This window comes from Gadus macrocephalus, chromosome 12, assembly GCF_031168955.1.
Source record: "Gadus macrocephalus chromosome 12, ASM3116895v1".
In the NCBI taxonomy this organism is placed as follows: domain Eukaryota; kingdom Metazoa; phylum Chordata; class Actinopteri; order Gadiformes; family Gadidae; genus Gadus; species Gadus macrocephalus.
In genome coordinates this window covers 5,531,824-5,555,395 of record NC_082393.1, presented here as the reverse complement: position 1 = coordinate 5,555,395, position 23,572 = coordinate 5,531,824, and the positions used below count along the sequence as shown (strand labels likewise).

General features: G+C 40.9%; 4 protein-coding genes across 10 annotated transcripts in view; 1 reads left to right on the top strand and 3 right to left on the bottom strand.

Annotated features, from left to right (window-relative positions):
• Positions 1–2,945, bottom strand: part of usp13 (ubiquitin specific peptidase 13) — a 30,093-nt gene extending 27,148 nt beyond the window's left edge. For 3 of the 6 annotated variants that reach the window (XM_060067338.1, XM_060067340.1, XM_060067342.1), the window contains exons 1-2: positions 2,566–2,945; positions 679–804 (exon numbers count right to left, since the gene is read on the bottom strand). In XM_060067338.1, coding sequence (XP_059923321.1) covers positions 679–804; positions 2,566–2,676 — 237 coding nt within the window. In that variant the 5' untranslated portion in view covers positions 2,677–2,945. The remainder of the gene's footprint in view (positions 1–678; positions 805–2,565) is intronic. The other 3 variants (XM_060067339.1, XM_060067341.1, XM_060067343.1) reach the window with 1 other exon arrangement.
• Positions 2,946–3,926: 981 nt separating this feature from the next.
• ndufb5 (NADH:ubiquinone oxidoreductase subunit B5) lies at positions 3,927–6,831 on the bottom strand. Its single transcript, XM_060067378.1, has 6 exons — positions 6,671–6,831; positions 6,117–6,199; positions 5,656–5,722; positions 5,320–5,381; positions 4,881–4,987; positions 3,927–4,146 (listed from the first exon to the last, which is right to left on the bottom strand). Exons 1-6 carry the CDS (start codon positions 6,786–6,788, stop codon positions 4,026–4,028), a joined length of 558 nt encoding a protein of 185 aa, XP_059923361.1. The 5' UTR covers positions 6,789–6,831; the 3' UTR covers positions 3,927–4,025.
• Positions 6,832–7,006: 175 nt separating this feature from the next.
• mrpl47 (mitochondrial ribosomal protein L47) lies at positions 7,007–9,507 on the top strand. The gene is made up of 7 exons (XM_060067376.1): positions 7,007–7,164; positions 7,410–7,549; positions 7,639–7,699; positions 7,782–7,878; positions 8,115–8,245; positions 8,902–8,997; positions 9,234–9,507. The coding sequence occupies exons 1-7, from the start codon at positions 7,040–7,042 to the stop codon at positions 9,340–9,342; spliced, it is 759 nt and encodes a 252-aa protein (XP_059923359.1). The 5' UTR covers positions 7,007–7,039; the 3' UTR covers positions 9,343–9,507.
• Positions 9,508–9,647: 140 nt separating this feature from the next.
• actl6a (actin-like 6A) lies at positions 9,648–18,919 on the bottom strand. Of its 2 annotated transcripts, none has more exons than XM_060067371.1 (14): positions 18,751–18,919; positions 17,703–17,779; positions 16,356–16,530; positions 15,045–15,145; positions 14,675–14,772; positions 14,361–14,455; positions 13,274–13,395; positions 12,500–12,589; positions 12,072–12,133; positions 11,863–11,977; positions 11,466–11,546; positions 11,242–11,337; positions 10,863–10,949; positions 9,648–10,285 (listed from the first exon to the last, which is right to left on the bottom strand). In XM_060067371.1, exons 1-14 carry the CDS (start codon positions 18,773–18,775, stop codon positions 10,205–10,207), a joined length of 1,305 nt encoding a protein of 434 aa, XP_059923354.1. In that variant the 5' UTR covers positions 18,776–18,919; the 3' UTR covers positions 9,648–10,204. The 2 variants fall into 2 exon arrangements, with proteins under 2 accessions (XP_059923354.1, XP_059923355.1); XM_060067372.1 differs by having other exon boundaries at positions 13,289–13,395.
• Positions 18,920–23,572: the final 4,653 nt, after the last annotated feature.

The following is a 23,572-nucleotide window of genomic DNA, read 5'->3' as shown; positions in this document are numbered from 1 at the left end:
GATCATGGCCATTGGTACTGGTGTACACACACACACACACACACACACACACACACACACACACAGGGAAAGAACCTGATTTTAGGCAGGTGTTTGGATGGAAAAGCATCAAGTGAGGCGATTCTGTCTTATCATCATCATCATCTACATCTTCATCATCATGTTGTTGTTCCCAGAAATTGGATAGGCTTAGCTACAAATCTGCCTGAGAAGACACGAGTTTGAGGGATGTTTGAAGATGCTCGGTACACACCGGTGAGTTCTGCTGACAGAGCACCGGCTTAAAACTTTTAATTAAGCACAGGAAGTTACATCTCATAGCCTTAGGGCTAGGCCCTGTTGCTTTTAACACATTCCAAAATCCTTCATTAACACGTGTTTTACAAGCTGCTTGCTTTATAACATGTGGCTCCAGACCCAAAGGGTTTATGCTACCTGTCTGAGAAGCTTAAACTACAAAAAAAACAGCTGGCCTTTGATTGTTAAGCCCAATGAGATAAATGCACGTTGATCTATAGAGTAGAGAAAGTTATGCTCCCCCTTTTTAATCTTAGTTTGTCATTCTTAAACAGGTTCGATTGAGCTTTTAATTATTTTAATAATAACATAAATAAGAAGGATAAAAAATCGAAATCAAGGAACCAAAACATTACTAATAATAACTCGTCCAATCCTTACCTCTTTCACGTGTCTTTTAAGGTGCATGTAAACGCTCTGTCCCGTTTTGCGGTAATGCCTTTCCACATGTTCTCTCCCGAACCCAAGGAACGTGTTCATGCACACATACAGGCCCCCCTCGGATTCCTGCAAGAGGAAGAGCATCAAGATGAGACCAAACACAACACACACACGGACAACGGACCCCCACAGAGCAACGCCCCTTAGGAAAACCATTTAGTCATTTAGAAGTCGCTTTCACCCAAAGTGACTTCAAGGATTCCAATACACTTGATTCTTCTGGAAGCGAAGGGGTTGGGCACCTTGCTCAAATAATGCTACAGGGGGACCCAAGACTTTGGGGATAACACCAACTACCAGAGCGTACTTATAATAAGGTTTTGGGATAGCTGAAGCAAATACTGATGTGGGGGGAGAAAACATCTTTAAAAAAGCTAAATAATGGGGTTTGGGTATCACAAGAAAATGTCACAATAGAACATGTAGATATACAGAAATACAACCTCCCCTACTTGCTTACAGTATAGAAAACCACTAAAGCTGGTAGTTAGTGCTTGCTGTTTTCTCATCCAACGTATCATCATCAAGCACATTTGTATTAGTTAAGCATACAACCAATGCCTAATCCATGACTCTAACCCTCTACCCTTTGGGTCAACAAGGTGAAACAGCTTAGAAAGGCTGGCCACACATCCCGGTTGTCCATTCGTGAACAAGACAGTGCAGTCAGGAGCCATCTGTCAATGGGTCACAGACTTCCTGGACTCAACCAATGGGATAACTTATCATTCCATAAGACTTCCGCCTTTTTCCAATTTTGTTTTAAAGGTGGAGAATGCGACAAGATATAGGCTCTTGATCTTACGCTCACGTCTGGGGTAGGCTCAATAAAACTGAGTGTCAACCCTTCAAGTGTCTTGAAGTGACACATGAGACTCAACAGAGTGGGGTAAAAATAAACCATTCCTCAGCGCTACATGCTAAAGTCCAGACAGCTGAGTCACCTTTCAAATCTATTTCGTTTGTAAGCCTACATCCATTATTATTAGGATTATTAGGATTATTATTATTATTATTATTATTATTAGGGCTAAAATGCAGGCTTAGTCATGAATTCTGGGCAGTATTCATACATCAGGCCAAACAAGGAGGTTCTGCTGAACGCAAAGAGTTGTTGACACATGAGGTACACATTTATGATATTGAGATTATGATAATTTACTGTAAGATGTGGATGGGAACATTTTGTATTAGCTCTATAAATATAAGGCCTAATCAGCAAGAGTAATTAATAGAAACATTACGCACCAATATCTTAATATTTTTGTCCTTTGTCCGATTCCTTCAAGTGTTGAAACGTGTCGTAGGGTGTATCATTTAATAATCGAATTGTCTACTTTCAATTCATGTGAGGTTAAAAAGAGATAAGGCCTATACATTATAGGCAGATGTAGGGTCAGTATTGTCATTTAGCATCGGTGACTCCCTACTGTAAATGGATGAGTAAGTATTGGGTTTCTCCATTTCCGTTGACATTTTCATCATCCTTATCCCTTCATAAAAGCTCTATATTGATCAATCGGCATCAATACGGTCAATGACAGAGTGCAGGCAGGTGGGTCAATGTGTCAATTAAATGGGACGGGTGCAGTTCCAGAGGGAAACGCGCGCCTCTTGTGATGTAAACACTGTTTCATTATTTATTTATCTCACACACCCGCGCGCTCAAGTTCAGGGGAACGTCGGCCATGGAGGCGCCCATCAAGCACAGCCACACAGAAACACGTAGCGACCCCCGTGTTAGGACAGACAAGCAACCGCTATGAGTAGGCACAAAATCCACATCCCCTCCCGTCATGGATTAATTCAGGGCAGACAGACACTTACTGGAGAATCGTAGGAAAAGGCACATTCGCTCTTGAAAACCCTGTCTCCTGTTTTGGGGACTCTGATGGTTGGCATGAACGGGACCAGCAGCTCTCCGAGATCTGCAGCCATCTTCGCATTCCTGCTCCTCGCGGCACAATGCAACGAGACTCACCAGAGCAGGGCTGTCAGGGGCAAGGATGCTATTTTTAAAGCGCTCGGTGTCCACATTCCTCCGGTTGCAGGGGGATGTCAAGCTGAGGAAAGAAACGACGCGTTGCGTTGAACTCAGAAATAATAACAAAAATACTAAAAGGAAAAACTTCGTAGAGAAAACTAGCTTGATTTCTTTAGCTTTTGCACCTGCGCATGGATTTCAATGCCCACCACGACGCGCTCAAACCATGGTCCGCGGACCCGCCCTCTTTGGTGGGCGATTCCAAGTCAATTGACCATGCTTTTTACCAATAATTCCGCTATTCCGTTATAAGATGTCTTTCCGGAATTTGGTATGCTCAAACCTAAAGCCATATGAGTGGACAAATATCTTTCAGGGAGTACAATTCTAAAATGAATTGGCCAGTTATTGTAGGAAAATAAAGACAGACCAAATGAAAGTATGCTTACTGCGTTGTCCCACATGTTCTAAAAATGTGTCCCCAATATTCAATCAAAATTTGTTAACTACATAAATTATATAACATCAATTATATCCGCAACATATACCTGTATTTTGTCCATTCATTTTACTCGATGCTGCCACCGTGTGGCCAAGTAGCGTAGATATAAGAAACCAGTTCAACAATGAGTAATCTCTCAATACAGATATCTACATATGAATGCATAATCTTTAGGGACAAGATTTAATAATAGGAAGTGTTCTAGTTTCCATATGTAGTCCAAGTAGTATTGTCCAAACCGACGGTAAGTCTGCGTGGCGAGAAACACTCATTCGTTATTTTTTAGCTTTGACATCGGTTAAAAGAGATTAACCAAGTCTGCGTGGCGAGAAACACTCATTCGTTATTTTTTAGCTTTGACATCGGTTAAAAGAGATTAACCAAGTCTGCGTGGCGAGAAACACTCATTCGTTATTTTTTAGCTTTGACATCGGTTAAAAGAGATTAACCAAAGTGCCATCTTGACCTGAAATACCTACAAAAAAATAACAAACAATGGACGAAGTCTTGGCCCGGATATCCGTTATCTTATCCAGCTACTCTGGAACCCCAGACATACTGCCCATTGGCCCTAGAGATACATCGTAGTCAGACAACAGCAGATTTTTTCTTTCAATAATTAATTATATCTAAATTATAAATCATATACATAATCATTTAATTGATTAAATGAATAAAGAGAAACTAGGCACTGGTGCAGAATCAAAGTACATCATATATACTTTATTTAAGCAGAGGAGAAAAAATGTACAAACAGTGAGTTTCACCACCACGATGAGGATTTAAATTTGAGTGTGGTGTTTAAGTGTCTGGTGTTGACTTGGGGCTGTGGTCGATGAGGCCCTTGTCCACAGTCTCCTTCTGGAACCAGGGGCCGTCTCCCCTCTGTCTCATCTGGCGACGCACCTCCAAATGGGCCAGTCTGTGGAATGGAAACCCCCAACAATATTGAAGACAAGCCTACAATATAACAAGCAATCTTACCTCTGAGAGGTCATGGCTAGAACTCAGTGATCAGGTTTGGATTTGAAAGCTGCAACTTTGCCAGTATCCAAGATTTGAGGAAACTATCCATTTACAAACGTAACCTACTGACAGCTGGCAGGGAGGTATTAACTCAAAAGAGATGATGATGGTAAGCAGATCTCTTCAGCACTAATCAATAGATACCGACTTTAAAGGCTGTTTCCTCTCAGGTTGTCATAGTTACTGATGCTGCTTCGGTATCAGACTAAGCCAATACAGGCAATCCTTTCTATCTTATAATAATATAACTGCCCAAGAGTGTCAGGTAACAAACCTTTTCCATAACCCATTTTGATTCTGTTCTGCCTACAATCACAATCTACGCAATCCAACAGATTCAGTTGGCGCATGTTGATGGATTAAACTAAAAAAATGGATGAGAGTGTATTGCGAGTGGCGAATGAACATGATTGCGGTTATTCCCATGGCTGTGTCGTCATAGAAAACCGACTCTTATTCAACATGCGTGCACTTTGGACTTGAAACGTGGTGGGTTACACATTGGTTACATTGATCATTTGATCACAGGGCAAAAATCAAATAACAGTAACAGTCAGTGAAAATAAATAGAAGGCATATACATGAACAACCTAGGTGGATGCGACCGCTGACTCCGATAGACACACTCACCTATGCTCTCCCTTCTCCTGCTCAATCTGAATAGCAGCCATCATCTTTTCATAGTCCTTCACTGGGGAGTCGTAGACGTTACGGGAAATAAATCGGGTGATGGGATGCTGCAAACACACAGTCAAACATGTTAATGTTATCATTAATGCAATCCATATGATAAGTATATGATTTTCATATGCTACTACTACTACTACTACTCACAGTACTTAAATCACACTCAACCTACACATCATCATTAGCTTCATGTGCACGTTGTTATACAAGTTAGGCCCAAACTGTATTCATTTGCCATTAATAAAATGCAGCTGGGAAGCATTGAATGTCTGTCAATTGTATTAATATGAATGCTCATTGATTGATCTCTTGATTGACTTTCTGGTCTTTTCTGGGTGTTAAACTATTTAAATAGACTGGCCAGAGAAGGGGAGCAACGTACCCTGTAGTACTCCCAGTACTCCGGTTCATAGCCCTCTGGGATTTCAGCCAGCTCTGCCTCACCTGGAAGTTTAGAAAAACACAGGTACTGTAAACTTCCAATTATAGGGAAGTGCACTATTGACCAAATGGAAGACTTTGAAACCAAAAGTGATCCAATAAAAATCTGTGAATATTAGAACATTTGTCCAAAAACAATTAAAAAAATGTATATGTTATATGTTAAATTCTTTGTTTGCTATGTGCAAACAAAGAATTTATTTTGATGCCTTATTTTGCTACTGGTATTTGTTGACATATTCATTCATATTGCTTTAATAACAAAAGTCTTACTTACCAAAGAACACATTTATAAATGTTATGCCGGCAGCCACTGGAATTCCAGTCAGGAGAATATAATATTTCTGAAAGTAGATTTTTGCATATATTTCAGCAGTGTACTAATATTGAGAGAGATGAACTTGATGCCTTAAGCACCTATCTATCGGATTCTAGGGCATTTATAAGACACTTTTGTCCAAAGCAACTTACGACCATTCATACATACACACACCGACGTGGTGTCAACCATGCAAGGTGAACGACAGCTCGTCGGAATTAGTTAGAGTTAGGTTTATTGCTCAGGGACACCTCAATACTCTGATGGGAGGAGCCGGGGATCGATCTGGCAACCTTCCGGTATCAAGTCAACCAGCTGTACCTCCTGAGCACCTGCCTCCTTAACCTCAACATGTCTTTACTTGACCAAGCAAATCAGTTTACTTGGTCCTTTATAATACATGAAGACGCACTACTCACCAACAAGCGTAGAAATCTGGTGTCATAGTAGCCGCTGGGTTTGACCACAAACAGCTGCTTACCATGGCCCCAACGTACTGCCACTGCAAGACAAGGGTTGCATTTTGCGTGTTAGTATAGTTTTTTAAAAAAAATTGGCCAATTTAAAGTTCAATAAAACACAGAAGATCACTCTGATGGTGCTTGATTTAAGAAATATTAAGCGAGATGTAATTATGTATCGACCTGTGCTTTAATCTTAACCTGGAGCAAATCACCACCAATGTTGGAACACCCAACTCAAATATGTTTTTAAATCTGTTTAATTAGCAAAGTGTCTCATTGTAACGAAAGAAAGATACTGAACATCATTATTATTATTATTATTAGTAACATGCATAAAGAACTTAGTCATTTGACCCGAGAAGGAAGGCTGACAACAACTGTATACCGTAGGTGACTGCAACGACTGAAAGCTAGCAGGGAGCTAATGAGTGAAGCACAAGGTCACAACAACAAACGACAACTATTTAGGTCAACTATCCACAAATTAAACGATTCACATAGTCGGTTACCTTGTTCCGTTTTAGGAATAGTTCTTGTCAGCAAATTTGACACCTTATTTCCAGATTTTAGAGGACTTAGTCTGGCTGCAAAGGCAGCAGCAGACCGAAGAACGCTCATCCCCACCATCACTGCTGCATGACACCATCTAACAACAAGCTTTCCTATTGGCTGACCAGTGACAATGCTAAATAACCATTAGAAATTGAGGCTATGCTTGAATATTTTTCATAATTTATTGGTTATTATTGTAACGTAAAAACGACAAAATATTATTTTAAAAATGTAATGAGCCAACCACTGTGTTTGAATTGGCAACTTTATTATATCGGTTAATTTAGAATTGCATGCTGGGAAATCCGTGACCGTGTATTGGAAACATGGCGGCGACCTCAGCAGGACGTGTTCTGGCACTTTGCAAACAATTTCATAATGTTGTGAGGATATCTTCAACCATACCTTCTCAAAACACAGGCATTTGTTTAACGAAGTCTTCACTTGCCAGGTAATTAATTGTTTTATTGTATTATTTAGTTTGAACCCTACCAATTTCCATTACATTCTAGGAAGGTCTTGGACAGCTATACGTCTAATCTCTGTTGAATGGTCAAGAAGATGGGAATGTGAAGTTCATCGTGAACCTCCTCAGTAACTGGGTTAATACAATTGTTCTATGGTTATATGGATAGATGTTGCTTGATAACTACTATGATGTATATTTATTTTTCTTTGGATTAATCTCGCCTGCAGGCAGAATTTACTAGCCGGTGCTGCTTGTCCCATTTGGCCCGTTGTCCAATGTCGTCCTCTGCACACAACCATCAGCAGAATGGGTCTGGAAGAATTCTTCGACCTCCCTGAGAACTGGGGAGAAAGCACAGTGAAGTCAGGTAGATATTATATTGTGTACCAGATATCTAACGGGGTGAGTAAATAAAGCTCCCTTTTCAATCTATATTTGCTATACTTTTGGTTTAAGGTGCACCGTGGACTGTAACACTTCTGAGATCCAAGAGCAACGAAGAACTACACAAACTATGGTGGGCTTTGTATTTTAATTACTCATTCAAAACTATATGTTGTTTAGTCACACGTTTAATAGGTCTCTTCTCTTCAATCCAGGTACTTGCTTCTGAAAGAGAAGAACATGCTGCTAACTATTGAGCAGGAGGCGAAACGTCAAAGGGTTTCGATGCCGAGTCCAGAGAGATTAAAAAAGGTATAATTAATTAACTTGTGTGTGTACTGCACTGCAGAAAATTAATTGGCCCTGAAAATAATGATTTCAGTACCGGTTTATGAGAAGGTTTTATTAATACAGTGCGACTGCGTTGTTGGCCAACCCTAAATATAATTTATATCCGCCACTTTATTGGTGCCTTAAGCGGCCAATAAAATTCACCATCAACAAAACTTTATCAGACACTGATCCATTCTGCTTTGCCCTCCTGGTAGATCGAGCGGTCGATGCAGAGGCTGGACAAGGTGGTGGAGGAGAGGGAGACAGCACTGAGGCTGCTCCAGACCGGCCAGGAGTATGCCAGGCCTGCTGACTGGAGGAGGAATCTATTTGGAAAAGTGGTTTGGTAAGGGAGAGGATAAAGAACTTGTCTTGAGTAATGCTAGGTAACTCTTTATTTATTTTTTTTAGAGCTCAACCGATATTGGCCTATCACAGATATATCGGCATCTTTGTATGTTAAGTTATGAAACCTTTAGAAATGGTGACAATTTTTATGAATGTTATTACCTCTTTATTAGTCCTTGACGTTGGTGGTTGAACCTGTAAATTCTTTCACTGAGCCCATCCACATAAACACTCATAATTCACATCATGTTCTGTGTGAAGGTTGGTGGCTCCTCCCCATACAGTTAATTGGTTGCTTTAGCTCGGCTGATATAGCGATATCGGTCATATTTTTACTCCATAAATCCTGTATTGGTCGGGCGTTAATTACTTTGTATGATTATAAAGTAATAACGTATACAAATAGCCATAAAGACAAATTGAGGTATTTGTTTCAAATGTATTTGTTTTATTGCAACTATTTCATATGGACCTAATTTGGACAGTGACCACTGGCTAAAGAATTACCTGTGAAAATATTTAAATGGGAAGAGGACGAAATTAGATGGACATCATTATACTCGATTTTTCCAACCTTGAGCAAATAACAGAATTGAAGAGAACATGGAAAATTCAAGTGCCCTAAATGACGTCTGTGAATGTTTCGCTCAACAGGCACCGCTTCAGAGAGTATGCCATTCCGTGGTATATGAACGCAACGTACAAGCGAAGGAGGTTCTACACACCATCATTTGTGAAGCCACATATACGGTAAGCATGCAGAAACACTGTTTTCCCTCGTCATGGGAAGGTTAAGTCATATGCAACCCATGTTGTTGCATCTGGTCCCAACCAGCAGGGGGCAGGGTAGCGTACTGGCCACCAATGGTCCAGTCTACCTGTAGGCGTCGACTTGCAAGACGCCTAATCTACTAACTGCACATGAATAAGGCAACAGCCGGGTCTGTGGGCATGGTGTCCTCATTATGTAATTTCCTGTCTCCCAGGCTGCGTATGGAGAAGAACCTCCGGACGCGAGCTAGGCAGGCGGACTTGGAGAAGAAGCAGCTGGCCAAACTCAAGGAGAAGTTTCCTCAAATGAAAGCCTCTTCATAATTAATGTTTTTTTTTTATCTATCGATTGCTTGGATAGAACTCCATTCACCCTACTCGGCTGTGTAAATCCAATTACATTGAATACGTCAAGTTGCTTGTCATCGTTGGAAATTTGTTGAATCTGTTGTCTTTGTATTGAATCATTAAAGATTATGTGAGTAATTATTTGGTTGTAACCTTAATTATAGACATGAGACCTCACATTAATATAAACCTTATTGAATTTTCAGCAACTGATCTTTGATTAGGTTGAACTCATTTAAGTATTGGAATGTTTGTTGAAAAACTTGAGAAATTGAGAAACCTCATAACAAAAGACTTTAATTTCAAAAGACACCATTGCAAATGAGTTAAAAAATTAAATACAGATTGTATTTGAAGTCACTCACCGCAAAAGGAGAGAGGGCTGAATCCTGCCTATGAAAAGCTTACTTGAGGAATCGCTTTTATACAAAACAAACCTAAACTGAATGTTCATAGCATTCATATCCTGCAGAAACCTTGCACGTCTTATCTTCAATATCGTTCTATGGCAATTGGAAACCCATTTCAACAAACATGTTTTCTTGAGATCAATGACATATGAACAGCCATAAGGCTGCTTGATTGACCCCTCACAAATACACAGACTAAATGTCTGCATTGTAACACAGTTTAAGTTATCACTGACAAGTAGATGTTTGCTATATAAAACCAAGGACGAACAAACGATAGTTACAAAAAAACAATTCAACAAAACATCGGCGTATGACCCCAGGTAAAGGTACTTATGAGTCCAGGTAAAGACATGAATTAAACATGTGTTTTTTTCAATGATGGCATCCATACATGATCTGGTTGGGGAAGGAGGCGGGTTAATAAATCAAGGGCACTTCCTGTCCACACACTGTTTTCCTCCTTCCTCATACTCCTGTTTAGAGATCCACATCTGCTGGAAGGTTCCCTGGAAGAACAGATCAGCGATGTGAGTGTAATTCAATAAGGCATTACATTTTTCAGGTAATAATATCTGTCCTCTGTTCTTACTCACAATTGCAGTCCTTAAGGACAACACAGGCTTAACACTTAATGAGAGACCCAGACCCAAGTAAAACTACTTGAAAGTCTGTGGATGTTCAATGCTGACGATTTATATTACCCATCATAGGAATCTGACGTTAGATTACCAATCTCAAGTCTGATGACAGACAAGCCTAAATCTGGGAGATTGGGTTGTTTATTTTGCCTTATATTTGTTTGAACAATCAGGTTGGTGGCATACAAACTTGATCAGCACAAGTTTACAGGGAAAAAAAAAGTGTAAACGTTTGAAATCCACACCATGTAGACTGGCCAATAGAGAAATACAATTATCAAAATAATTTTAATCAGATATATCTACTTGCTCGAAAGCGTTTCTCTTTGGTGTTAAATCTCTAACTAAACAGGAAAATAGGCATAACACAACCATAGGCCCTGTGCCATCTCCCCTAGAATGACCATGACACCAATAAGCCCATAAAGATCCAACATCAACTTACTAGAGATGCCAGGATGGAGCCTCCTATCCAGGCACTGAAGCGACGCTCCACCGTTGTGTTATTGGCTATGAGCTTCAGCCTCATGCTCTGCAGACAGAACACATAACATCTTAGCATAGAATAAGACACATTGGTCGAGAGTGAAGAAGAGTGGCCTTTTGTCCGGTTGTTTTCATTAAGAAAGCACAAAATAGCCTAAGAAAAGTAAAAGCAACGAAGAATGGTGAGTAAATACAAAATCATATATACATACATTTTTTCTATAAATCAAGTTAGTAGTAATATTCCGAAGAAAAAGGACATTTGCAATACGTCTAACAGTAAGGTGGCTCTTTATGACGAAGAGGGAGGACGCCATCTCATGGCTTGTTCAACTTACAGGAGGAGTCTTCTGGGACAATTCCCTGTTGAGTCGGTCTGTGAAACCCTGGATAAGTGTGTTTCCCCCCGTCACCACCACGCTGCCGTACAGACCCTGACACACACACACACACACAAATCCAATCAAGTTATAAGCCAATAAGGGCTAGACACATCAATACATTGACGCATTCTTAGTACCAAGGAAACCCATGATAATTCTGATATTTGTTTGGTGCTCACCGGTCGAATGTCTATGTCACACATGCCCACGCTGGTGGTCACCACGTGGCCCACACCCAGCATGGTGTTCCCAGAGAGACCCTGGGGAATACACACACAGCATTATAATTGATGACTGCATGGCTATTGATGAGAGGTCAGAGGTCACTTGAATACGATTTGTTAAGAAAGTGTCTTGGCTTCTTTGTAGGCAACAGGTCCGTACGTCCTCAGGAGGTCCAGAGTAACGTGCAAATTACCGTAATCGCGCCAGACAATTTCAGCGATTTAAATTGACACGCTTCACTTTTTGATATTGTTTGCTCATCATCTCTTGAGATGCACACATTCAAGTGTGTCGAATACTGGACCATAGCTTGCCTACATAAATAACACACAAACACACACACACACACACCTTTGCATTGGAGGGGTCAAACAGTCCCTCTGGGATCTTTAGCCTCTCTGCCCCAAAGTCACAGTTGTACCCGTTGGGCAGCTCATAGTGTATTGTGGGCATCTGGGCTGCGACCCTAGGAAAACGATACAGAACCGCAAGTTTAGACTTGCGCTTTTACATGAAGTAAAAATCAAGTATGACAACGAGAAGAGGCCGGTTCTCTTAACTGTTCATCATATGGCGAGTCCGACACCTGGAGCACAGCGGCCTGGTAGTCCTGGATCACAGTCTGCGGGCCAGGAGACAGATACACGTTACATGGCGCACTCGAGCTGTGCAGTTCTAGTCACTCCTAAGATGGCAGTACCAGCACAGCCAATAAAAAAGATCTGGGATGAAATGCACCGATGATTTAATTCCCGTCTCTCTCTACTAATTCTAAGCGTAATCATACAAATATGCACGATATTTATGCAGCAATTATTTACGCTACTTGTTTTCTTACGTATACGCTAAAACACAGTATTTAGGTTCTTAAACCCCTCCACTCCAGTTGGTCTTTGCTCTCCCCAAAGATAAAGCGGATGCTCCATAGAGAACACAGAGCGAACAACAGGTCCAGGCGACGCTGGAGAATGCTGCTGCTGCTGCTTACATTACACATGTAGTTGTGCCAGGAGCGTGTGACTTGAGGTAGCTTCTCCTTCTTCTTCCAGCTGGCGGGGGATCCCTCACGCACAGCGTCCTGCGAGGACAAACAGCAGGGTTGGCAGACGGCTGTTGATGTTTACAATAGACGCCTCGTGCCAAGATCAGCTTGTTCTTTTAACCATCGGCAAATCAAGTGGGCCAGTGCCACAGTACTCACCGTCCCACATTATTGTGCCTGTACTTGGTAAACGCCACAATAACTAATTAGCAATAACTAATTAATAATGTGATGCGTATTGAAAATATTTAAATAGTTGCTTAAGTTTATGGTTTGGATAAATTTTTATGCCAACTATCAGTTAAACACATTTAGGGAAGCATGAAATATGCATCACCGTCCAAAAAAAACATTTTAGGTTCAACTTAGATATCCAAGTAAGTATTCTCTCACAGAATGTTTTTTTTGGATCAACAATGTTCCTATTTATATTGACGATGCAATGGCAGTTACACAACACAGATAAAAGTATGAATGACTATATTTACCATGATATGACTGAAATTATTTACCATGATATGACACAAACACAAATAAACATTGCGCAAAAGAATATGGCACCAAAACACGATCACCACTGTGTAGGTCTACGGACACTTAAATAACACAAGGGCCACAATGACCATCAAAATGGCGTACTTACAGACCACCCCCACCACCGAGTGTAGAAAGACTCCAAGAAGGAAAAGAAATGTATGAAATGAGTGGGTTTTGACTTACTTTAGCAGGTCTCACCTTTGAGGCAATCATGTAAGGAGGGACTATTTCAACATTTAACTCCTGAAATAGCTCTCTACATTGCATGCTCATAAAGTCCCCCGCCAGGGGCGACTTGACGATGCCTGAAAAATAAGAGAAAAAAGGAGAATTTATGGTTATTCCTGTCAGAACCCAATCATAAAACAATGTTTACACCTATTTAAAAGACTTGATTGATCACGATTTAAGCAAGGCAAAGGAATTTTCTTCAGTTTGCACTTCACTCCTTACACCTTTTTGACTTCCCCGTTATGAATAACCCCAGCTCCCCCCATATCATATCATATCATGATCCTGTAATGTGACCGCAGCTTTCCTCCGCTCCCATCCTGTGTGTCTCCGTAGTTCCGGCTCATATGATGCTGTCGCAGAAAGCCTAGCTCCTGAGGTCAGTGCAGTAATGCTGTGGCTCACTGAAACGTCTCCTTCCTGAAGTCCTCTGCCCAGTGTAGGGGGATGAGGATTTCAGTGTTGTGGAAGGGGGGAATTAAGTATGCAAGGGTTCTCATTGCCTCTTCCTATTCCGCAGTTGACTCAAGGGGATGTAACTAACTGAGGAGGCACTGAGTGGTGCGCTCTATTACTAATGCAATAATCAAGTAATTGAATCATCATTTAACATAAATGTATTATATATGTAATGTATCAGAAAAAAATAAAAGATATATATACATACATACATACATACATACATACATACATACATACATACATACATACATACATACATACATACATACATACATACATACATACATACATACATACATACATACATACATACATACATACATACATACATACATACATACATACACACACACACTAGATATTATCTATACACATAGAGCCTTGGACAAATTATAATAATAAAAGATTGTCTGGTGTACCAATTTAGATTATATCTTCAGTAGCATTTTAAAGCTCTTTGTTCTGCAGTCAAAGAAACTGGTGAGGAATGAGTTGAATAACCAGCAGCACTCAACAATACTGGGTGATTCAGCTCAGCTCCCATAATATATTTTATAAAGAGATAGGTCTTGCTCACCTTGCTGAAGGACATAACCGTCATGCACTGGAATTGCTGTGGTGTGTGTGGCTCCACTGTCCAGGACCAAGCCTGTCGATCGCCCGTTGGCAAAGCTGAGACACCGGAGTTAAGGCCATATTTCATAGTAGTGACACGGATACGAAAAACCTAATCAAATCATGTCAAAAAGTCAACTCAGTAAATAATACTCATTGATAAATCCAGCAGCTTGGTAGAATGGTGATCAAAGTAAAAGGTTAACCAGGCTGCCACGGTACTCATGCTATGATTACGGTATTGTGAAAGCGCAGCGGTAAGGTTGTGACGGATACGAGGACAGCACTGCCGTTTTGCAGAGAAAGAAGGCCGGAATGTTGTAATGCTCAAACATCAGCTCTGTCAACTTCTCCCGCTTCGCTCGCGTGTTCCACTGCACACACAAACAAAGCAGCACATAAGTCCCCCCGCAATAGGGACTACTGCATAACACAGTGTATTGTGACAGGACAATGGTTAAGATACTGATTAGAACGATAGATATGACAGAAGATATGGGTCAAAAATGTAATCTGATTGAGTCTTCTATGTTGGCTAGAAAACGGACCTGCATTACGATATCCAGTGTTTTGCTTGTGAACATTACAGGATTATGCAAATAAAGTGATACTAAACGTTATGACTGAGTACTTAATCCAGACTCACCGATGCTTCTGACATGAGCACCGGGTGCAGGCTTGGCTCAGACTTGAAGTGCATCTTGTAGGTGTGATCTAGAATGGCCTGGAAGCTGTCCCAGTCCTCGACTATAGACAGGGAAAAGAAAGAAAGGATAATACATGATTATTTAATGAGGATTTTATCATGTAGTCCGACCGAGCCTAATCTGAGGTTGGTAATAGTTCCTTGATGGTCATGTGTATTTTATTTTCCCATGCTACCCCTATGATGTGGAAACTGAAACTGGGATTTGATTGAAGCCCTCATTGCAAAAACGTGATGTGCACGTGACTCCTGAGGTTAAGATGGGGAAGTGGGCCACTGATATGCCAGTCGATGCGTGACCTATTCTCATTGAACACTGATGCCAGCACCACACACAAGCAACACCAAGTCCCCCCTCCTTCACCTCACACTTACAGGCCTGGCGAAGGGGGCTTAGGTGACATCACAACATTGTCTGTCTCCCACCACACTTCCAGGGTCAGATGGTGTAGGCGGGGGGAAATAGAGCAGCGACAGTCTTTTTTTGGGATAGTAATTTGACAGCCGCGGGTGCTTCTGTTTCCAGGTCAGTTCTCTAAGGGTGCCCGGAGTCCCATGGTGGCGTTCTATTGCAATTAAGATCGGTGTCATACTCGTCTCTAAATAGCCCACAGCCAGGCTCCTGTGGACCACTTTCTGATTAGAAGCATCCGCTAGGTCAGCATGGAGGGAGAGTGTACGCGCTTCAGTGCCACCACTTCCACTGATCTCTTCACAGTGGCCGGCGCCCGTCCGCCAGCCAGACAGTCTTTTGAGTTGTAAATTGAACTTTTTATCGTCTTAAATTCCTTTTTATTTTTGTTGTTGTTCGTTGGCTACCGATGTGTGGTGCTCTTACGCCTCAATTACCAATCAGGGATGTCTGCCAAACCCATCTATTTAACTATCCATCTCTATCTACCGTTAAGTCGATAGAAAATTACATACATATACTAAATATTGGATGGTGATTGCACAATGTTGTTCAAAGTGTGCATGAAAATGAGGTATGTGCACATATTTTGGATATCAAACACTGAACAGAACAACCTGAGATGCACAGGCCCATCATTTAATAGCCACCACAAATGACTTAACATCCGGAAAAACAAGACTCTCTAAATCAATGAATGACAGCGTGCCTCAAAGGCTCACAATCACGCTTTTAAAACCAAGCTGGTGTCTTTTTAGTAGTTTCTCAGCCGTGAGTTCTCTCCTAATGTTCTGGTTGTTTACGTTTTTGTAACAGCCACACAAAAAGAAAACACTCACTCATGCCGTTCTTGAGAGGAGACATGACCTCCATGTTTTCCCTGGGCACCCGGAGCTGGTTGGTGTCGATGAAGTAGGTGGTGCCGCTCGGCTTGGTCTTCTCCCCGTCCGTCTCCATGGGAGTGCTGCCATCCTCCCGGTCCAGAGTCACCCCGATCACCGTGGGGAAATCCGCCTGCACCCGACATGAGGATAGAGGATCATGTGAGCATGGCTCATGCCTACATAATAGGGCTGGGCGATTAATCGAATTACAATCTCGATTTCGATTTCAGCGTCAAACGATCAGAAAAACTAATATAAATCGAGTTTTAGATTTTTATTTTATTAAATGTTTTATAGAAAGTGCAGAAGAACAGATACATATCTGTACATTATTTTAGATTTGAAATTTCTCTTTTTGGCCAATTTGTGTATTTTTTTAAGGCGAAATTTCATAGTTCTCAGATACAAAGTGCTTTTGAGAGAGACATACTGAATAAATACATCATGTTTTCAAACTCAAAAATAATCGTGATGTCAATATTGACCTAAATAATCGTGATATTTTTTTTTTTTATCGAGCAGCCCTTCTACATAAGATGATAAATGTATGTATGTATGAATGTATGTATGTCTGCATGTATGTATCCTGGCTCACAGCTTTGCAAGCAGGTTCGGTTCATAATGATAGATCATACGAGGTAAATATAAACAGCAAAAAATGATCACAAATAAGCTTGGAGCCCTGTGGTTTGGGCAATGGTGTATTAGTAAGAAGTGTAGAGAGGTTTGGCAAATACCGAATTTTTCCAGCAATCTCAAATATCGAGTATTTGATCTGCTTACTAAGCATTTCGACTTTGCTTTGTTCATCATCACTTGTGATCCACAAATAAAAGTGTGCCTTGGGTGTGCCACGCCTCTCACTCAGTCAACCGCCTTGGGGTCAAACATGCGTCATCGGTTTGCGGTAGGATTGGCACAATTACTGCCTCAACCGTTGTAAGTACGGTTTAATTAACACCTCATTATCACTTAAAAATCAACAAAACACATGTATACAAAGTAAACTCCAGTTAACATTCCATAACCGTCGAATGGTGTGCATCACAAACATCATAGGAAAAACTGTCTGAGGGGGGAATAAGAAGGCAGGTTATTTAAATGTAAAGACCTAAAAAAGATTCATATTCATAGGCACAGAGAAATTAAATGCAACTCAATTCACTAAAACTTGATTTATCTGGATGATCTCTAGAGTGATAGACCTAATTTCTTGACACCAATGGCCATCCCCAAGGATAATAAAATAACGATACACAGTGGAAGATGAGATATATAGTAAAGCAGGTCAGATCCACTTACCTTTGGACAATCTTCTCCTGCATAGCCAGCTCTCACCGAATACGAGCCAATGTCGAACACCAAAGCCCCCACCTCATCTGCAGGCAGATGGCACAATTCTTGTGAGTTCTACTCATCAATACGGCAGAATAAATGACGCAGGTAGTCGTGTGATTAGTGTGCCGAACGAATGGATAAATTATTATTGTTATTAATGACACAAAACATTAAATGGGTGAATAATGATGTGAGGATTCAGATTTAAAACAATCACCACCAATCGTCACCCACCATTCAATTTAATCAACGTTCAACTTGGATAGTGTATACACACACACACGTATGACAGTTTAGTCTGGTTACATGAAGACGTCAGTCGGTGATGAGAAACCAGGGTTTGTGACTGTAGTGTTCCTGAGTCGCTTTGCAGTATCAACATATTGATGACAAAGTTGTATTGGATGATAAAACCTGTTGCTCCAACATTTAATTAGTTAACGGTATAGAATCGTGAGGTGTACCTATTAGTTGAAAATGGGTTTGACATACAGAAGATTGCCTTTGTGTATGAGATCTACCAAAACATGATGGATTGTTTTGAGGAGCAAAAAGCCCGGGGCCAAAATACAATAAGGACATAATAAGTATAAGATAGGTGTATATACATTTTAGATCGATGCACAAACATGTTAAATGCCTTTCAAACGTGCAGAATAGTCACACGCTCCCTTTCTCTATATAACGTTACGCGTTAGCAACAACGGCATTGTTGCGCCACAGCGTTCATTCATTTGCTAGCTAGCGGTTCTTGCTAGCGTTAGCTGACTGCATTGTGATCTTAACTACAATTACACCATATTGTGCAGATCTAAAACTTTACAATTATCACAACTGCTTTCATATGGCCTGGAATATATAAAATTACTTGAAAATATATCAAACTGCATTGCCTCGACTGTGAACACGGCCAGCTTTACTAGCTAGCTATAGCATGCTAGCAAGCCTCTTGCAGAAGGGAACAACGTGGCTCCGTTTTTCCTTTTAGTTTTACTGGAATAAAATCACTCACCGCCTCCATACACTCCGCCACTCATCCTCTTCTTTTTACAATAAAATTGATACGCGGCTTTGGTTGATAATAACGTGGAATCACAACCGCTAAACGGTTAATCACAACAAAAGGTACATTAGCTTGGATCAACCTATCCGGCGGCAGAGTACGTCAGGCCAGCTATCCAATCAGAACGTCGGGAATCACTACCTCGTTTTTTCTTCATGACGTAAACTCAAGCGTTTCTAAGAATATCAGCAGAGAACATGCAGCAGGACTGCATATCTCTCACTCGGTAGGCATTTTTGCAGTTGGCATTAAAAATAATAGACAATGGTATATGAACCAGTTAAGAGCATCGATATTGCATATTTAGTTTACGAAAGTATTTAGCCAGTAAATGTTCACATATTAATTCAGATGAAGCAACCAGCTCCTCTCTTATGATTTCCACTGTGAACTCTGTACACATAACCGCTTTGAGAGTGTAAATAAATAATAAAAGGCATAAGTCAACAATGAAAATGAGTTTTGGTAAGACTACAGTAAAGCCTGGTAATGGAAACTTCTGGCCTAATGCACCACAAGTGATTTATAACCCATAAATATGTGCATTGGTCTATAACTACAGACTTTACCACACGCACACCGCTTGATGGCATATACTTTCATTAGATAATAATAGGATAATGATAAGGGCTAAAAGTGTCTGTAGACATTTGGAACAAATTAGGCTTACATGTACAATAAGTAGCCTTATCAGGATTGCCTCGATTGAGTTGTTGAGTAGGCCATGATTAATCTGCCTGATTCAACTTGCATAGCAATACCGGTATTCTTGTCCATTGTATTTATCTTCTCACTCTCTTTTTCTCATTTTCCGAGCTTCCTGGAAGTCACACCATTGCCTAGTTGCTAGCCAAAGGGTATCATGTCTGGGTGCCCTTTTTATTCCTTGTTTCACCTTCCAGGAGTCGTCTGGTGTCTGGCCCACCCTCAGTTGCTGTCTTTGGGTGGTTTAAACCACCACACGATGCCCCACTCTTCTGCCACTCCCATACAAAAAGTAGAAGAAGAAAAGGAAAGAAAGGAGGAGGAGAAAGATCCCTGGCATCCATCATTGACAGCTTGCAGTGTGTAGGGGAGTGGGAGTGTGTAGTGTACCACGAGGAGCGGTAAGTGCGGCAGGTTTGAAAGGTGGCGTGTGGGATATTGGCCATGGTTCTGGCAACATGTTCCCGGGAACCCCTGGGCTTAGGATCTCCTGGGGCCCTCCTACAGCGTGGTGGCTTGTGGTTGGCAGTTTGTGTCCCTGTGCCATGTTTCATCATCAGTGCTTCTTCTTCAGTCCACCTCTACCTCCGACATGCTGTTATATTATCGTTACAATAGAACAACGTTGTCCCTTGTACCATCATGGTCGCTGGCTAAATGTATGCAGCTCAGAGTTTCTTCCCCAAAGGACATTATATGATTGTTTGATTCAATTAGATCACATCATGCTTGTTCAATTCACACCAAATAGTTAGAAAATATTTATTGATATTTTATTAAGGATTATTTTCAAACACTGTGTTCTCTTATGCTGTGTTGTGTTAATAGGATGAAGCTTAATGATTTTTAAACCCAACTGAACCAAGTCATTTGCTGCTTCCAATAAGGTATAATAAACTGTCCTTATCAAGAAGCATCATCCGTAAACCCACTGTCCCTTTAATATAATTACTTGAATTCTCATCTTTGGTCCCCCCCCGACCCACCTACCTAGCCCCCGACCCACCTACCTAGCCCCCACCCCCTAGCAATCCTCCCACTCAGCCAAGCCATCTTTCTGCATGCATCATGTCTCACTCTCTCACTCCCTCCATCTACGTTCCTCCTGGCAGCATCGCCGCCGCCACCACACACCAGAGGAAGAACTGAAACCTAACAGCGGCTCAGTGTGCGGCTCTTTCTCCCCTTTTCTCTCTCTGTCTCTCTCACTCTTTCTCTCTCTCTCACAGTCCACGCACTTTAGGACATATGCAGAAAACTACTTCCTACTTCCTTCCTACTTCTTTAAACTGGGAAAGGTAAAGAAAAAGCTAAACACTCTTGAGATTGTTGTGTCATGAATGTGAAGTTTCCGGTTTGCGCATACTGATGTGTGATGTTTTCAATGCATTCTTTCAGTGAGTTTTTGTCACCACCAGAAAGAAGGATAAGACATTGGTCATGTGTATACAGAGAAAGGGGACCCTGTTATGTATAATTTAGTTATGCAAATGGTTGCACTAAGACTACCGTTATTGCTTAAACGGTCTAGATTTTGTCCAACCAGAAGCTATGCAACATAGACTATGTATGTTATAGGGAGGTAATGGAATTACCTCCCTAATAACACATGCTGGCGTCATTGTAGTGTTTGGTCCGTTGACCCTGACAGTATGTACAATGGTCTTAGATCCAAAAGCTTGTTTGAAAGACTGTTTGTATTTTGGTTCCAGCTAGGAGGTTGTGCTAAGTGTTTGAACCTGCGGTGCGGCAAAATGTCACGGCAAATTAATTGTAGGCTTATGTTAATGAATAAATGATAAACTGGTATTAGTGATTCAGCTGTGAGGGCAGACATTTAAAAGGGTGGAATTAGCACACTTGAAAGTTATGGCTCTAACATAAGTAGCAACAGAAGATATGCTCATCAATATTAAGCAATATAAAAAAATATTTCTTCCTTCTTATATTCCATATTTGAACAGCCACAAAACCACAAAAAAAACAAAAAAAGTTCACATATTATGGGTCTCATCATGTAGATCTTTGTGGTTTCCTGTATCCTTGATTCAGGCAATTTGTTGAGATTCCCCACGGCTGAATCTCACTTCTCATCAGAACAGTATGTTCTGCATGACCTTCCCAAAAGGCGAAATATCAGTTGACTCATGATGCCATTTTGATTGTAAAATGTATATCTAGGTTTTCAGCATTTTTGTAATAAAAAGACAAATAGCCCTCACCCAATTGTTACATATTTTATTAAATGTACATTAATTACATTATCCAAAGCGACTTAAATGTATACATTTATGATTCACTATCAACATAAATCCATTAAGATACATTTTTTTTTACATGATTTACTTCATGCCACCTAATTGTAATTATTCTGTGTTTGTCCCGGCCCGTTAGATATATATTTCAGAGAACTACAAAACCAGATAAACTAAGGTGCCATAATCCAATTGTTATTCTCAATAAGGAATTATGAAAAAATAGCCATGTTTATGTTAGTAGAGACTGTATTTATTACAGTATTGAGAAGTCAGAGAATCCTTAAATCAGTGTAACGCCTCTCCAGAGTGTGACTGGAACACAACATAGGAGGTGCTATCGCAGAGAAGATGAGGGTACTAAAGCAAGCGGCCACTCTCGAAGTCTCTCATAGGCCAACAATAGTACTGAGATTAGGACTAGAGTTCTGTTGTTGCAGGATGCAAACTTTTGATTGGAGAGATCCTGGGTTTGAGTGCTTTTGTAATTTCCTTGTGACCTATTTTCCCACGAGTAACCTTTTTCTTGCACATAATCTCTCACACTTATTACAGAGTGAGTTCCAGTGTGAGTGTTGTGTTTTATTAAATGTGATAGGATTCCTTTGACAAACCGGAATTGTGTGACATTGCTCAACCATTAGTGTCAACAATGCTATTGTTATACATTTTCTGATGTGAAATACATCGCAGCAGTGGTTATCAGCAGATAAGTATTAGCACAAACAAACACTTTCTCAAGGACCAATTCAGAGCAGGCTGTACCAGGGACCGAAAGAAAAACTCCTAAACCATTAACATCTACATGTATTTCTCTGACGATAGAAAGAGAGACAGAATAGGGAGAGTGAGGCCGGACAAGAAGCTCATATTTTATGTCACTTTAGCACTCTTCAAGAGGGTCCTTTTTTTTTTCAATGATCCATTATGCATAGCAGCCCTGGTCTCCCCGCCATTTCTCCTACCTTCTTGACGTCAGTTGCCATTTATGAGGGTTGCCCCGGCAACGGCCAGCCTCCCCTGGAGATATGTCTGGTGGATAAGGCGGCCCTGATAAAGCCTTTTAAGGTCCTCGCGACCCTGCATCTTTTAATTGCCTTTGATGCAAAAGTAGTATTACATGGAGGTTGTGTGGGGAGGGGTGGTGGAGAGGGAGGCGTTGTCCACAAGATGGCGTAAAATTGGGAACGTGGGGGGTCGACTTTGCACAGGGAAGCTGTTCAAATTATGGTGGCGCCTCGTTTGCAGAATCATAACTTTAATGTAATAGAATGAAGTATTATTAAATAGGACGACAGAGACGTCTCATAACAGTGCCCACATGGTAGCTGTCAGAAAATAGGCCTGGTCAAGAGCTATTTCAATATTTTTCAGGAAAAGCAGCAAATGACATCACTATGATTTATATGAATAAAAGGTGTTTGCTTTAATTTAATGACGTGGTAAACCTACAGAAGCAGAGAAAACGGAGTTACACGGCAACATCATTTACCACATGTGCTGTGATGTTCATTATTCTGAGCGTTGCCATACTGATGTGTTAGTGTATAGAGTTTGTATGCATGCATGCTAAAACATATCTGTGTAACCGACAGATGCTATCAACAGATACCTGCTCTAAAACCCTGACATGCTATTTATAGCACTAGCAGCGTGTGTGTGTTTTTTCAACCACCAGGCTATTGATGTTCTATTTTTACTGTGTTAATTTGCTCCCTCCCTCACTCTTTGGTTGCCAAGCGATGGGCTAAGGGACCTGATTGGCCAAGTATGTGCTCTTGGACACCTTTACCACAATGCTGCTTTGCTGG

Bases quoted from the DNA above. Each gene is read 5' to 3' on its own strand.
- actl6a (XM_060067371.1), bottom strand. From the start codon at position 18,775: ATGAGTGGCGGAGTGTATGGAGGCG. The intron at 12,590-13,273 runs GTAAGTCAAAAC...TTGTCCTCGCAG, and splicing joins CAAAGGTGAGACCTGCTAAA to GACGCTGTGCGTGAGGGATC. The intron at 10,950-11,241 runs GTAAGTTGAACA...TTCTGTCTGCAG, and splicing joins TGTCCCAGAAGACTCCTCCT to AGCATGAGGCTGAAGCTCAT.
- mrpl47 (XM_060067376.1), top strand. From the start codon at position 7,040: ATGGCGGCGACCTCAGCAGGACGTGTTCTGGCACTTTGCAAACAATTT. The intron at 7,700-7,781 runs GTGGGCTTTGTA...TCTTCAATCCAG, and splicing joins GAAGAACTACACAAACTATG to GTACTTGCTTCTGAAAGAGA. The intron at 8,246-8,901 runs GTAAGGGAGAGG...TTCGCTCAACAG, and splicing joins CTATTTGGAAAAGTGGTTTG to GCACCGCTTCAGAGAGTATG.
- ndufb5 (XM_060067378.1), bottom strand. From the start codon at position 6,788: ATGGTGGGGATGAGCGTTCTTCGGTCTGCTGCTGCCTTTGCAGCCAGA. The intron at 6,200-6,670 runs GTAACCGACTAT...CTTGTCTTGCAG, and splicing joins TATTCCTAAAACGGAACAAG to TGGCAGTACGTTGGGGCCAT. The intron at 4,988-5,319 runs GTACGTTGCTCC...GTGTGTTTGCAG, and splicing joins AGTACTGGGAGTACTACAGG to CATCCCATCACCCGATTTAT.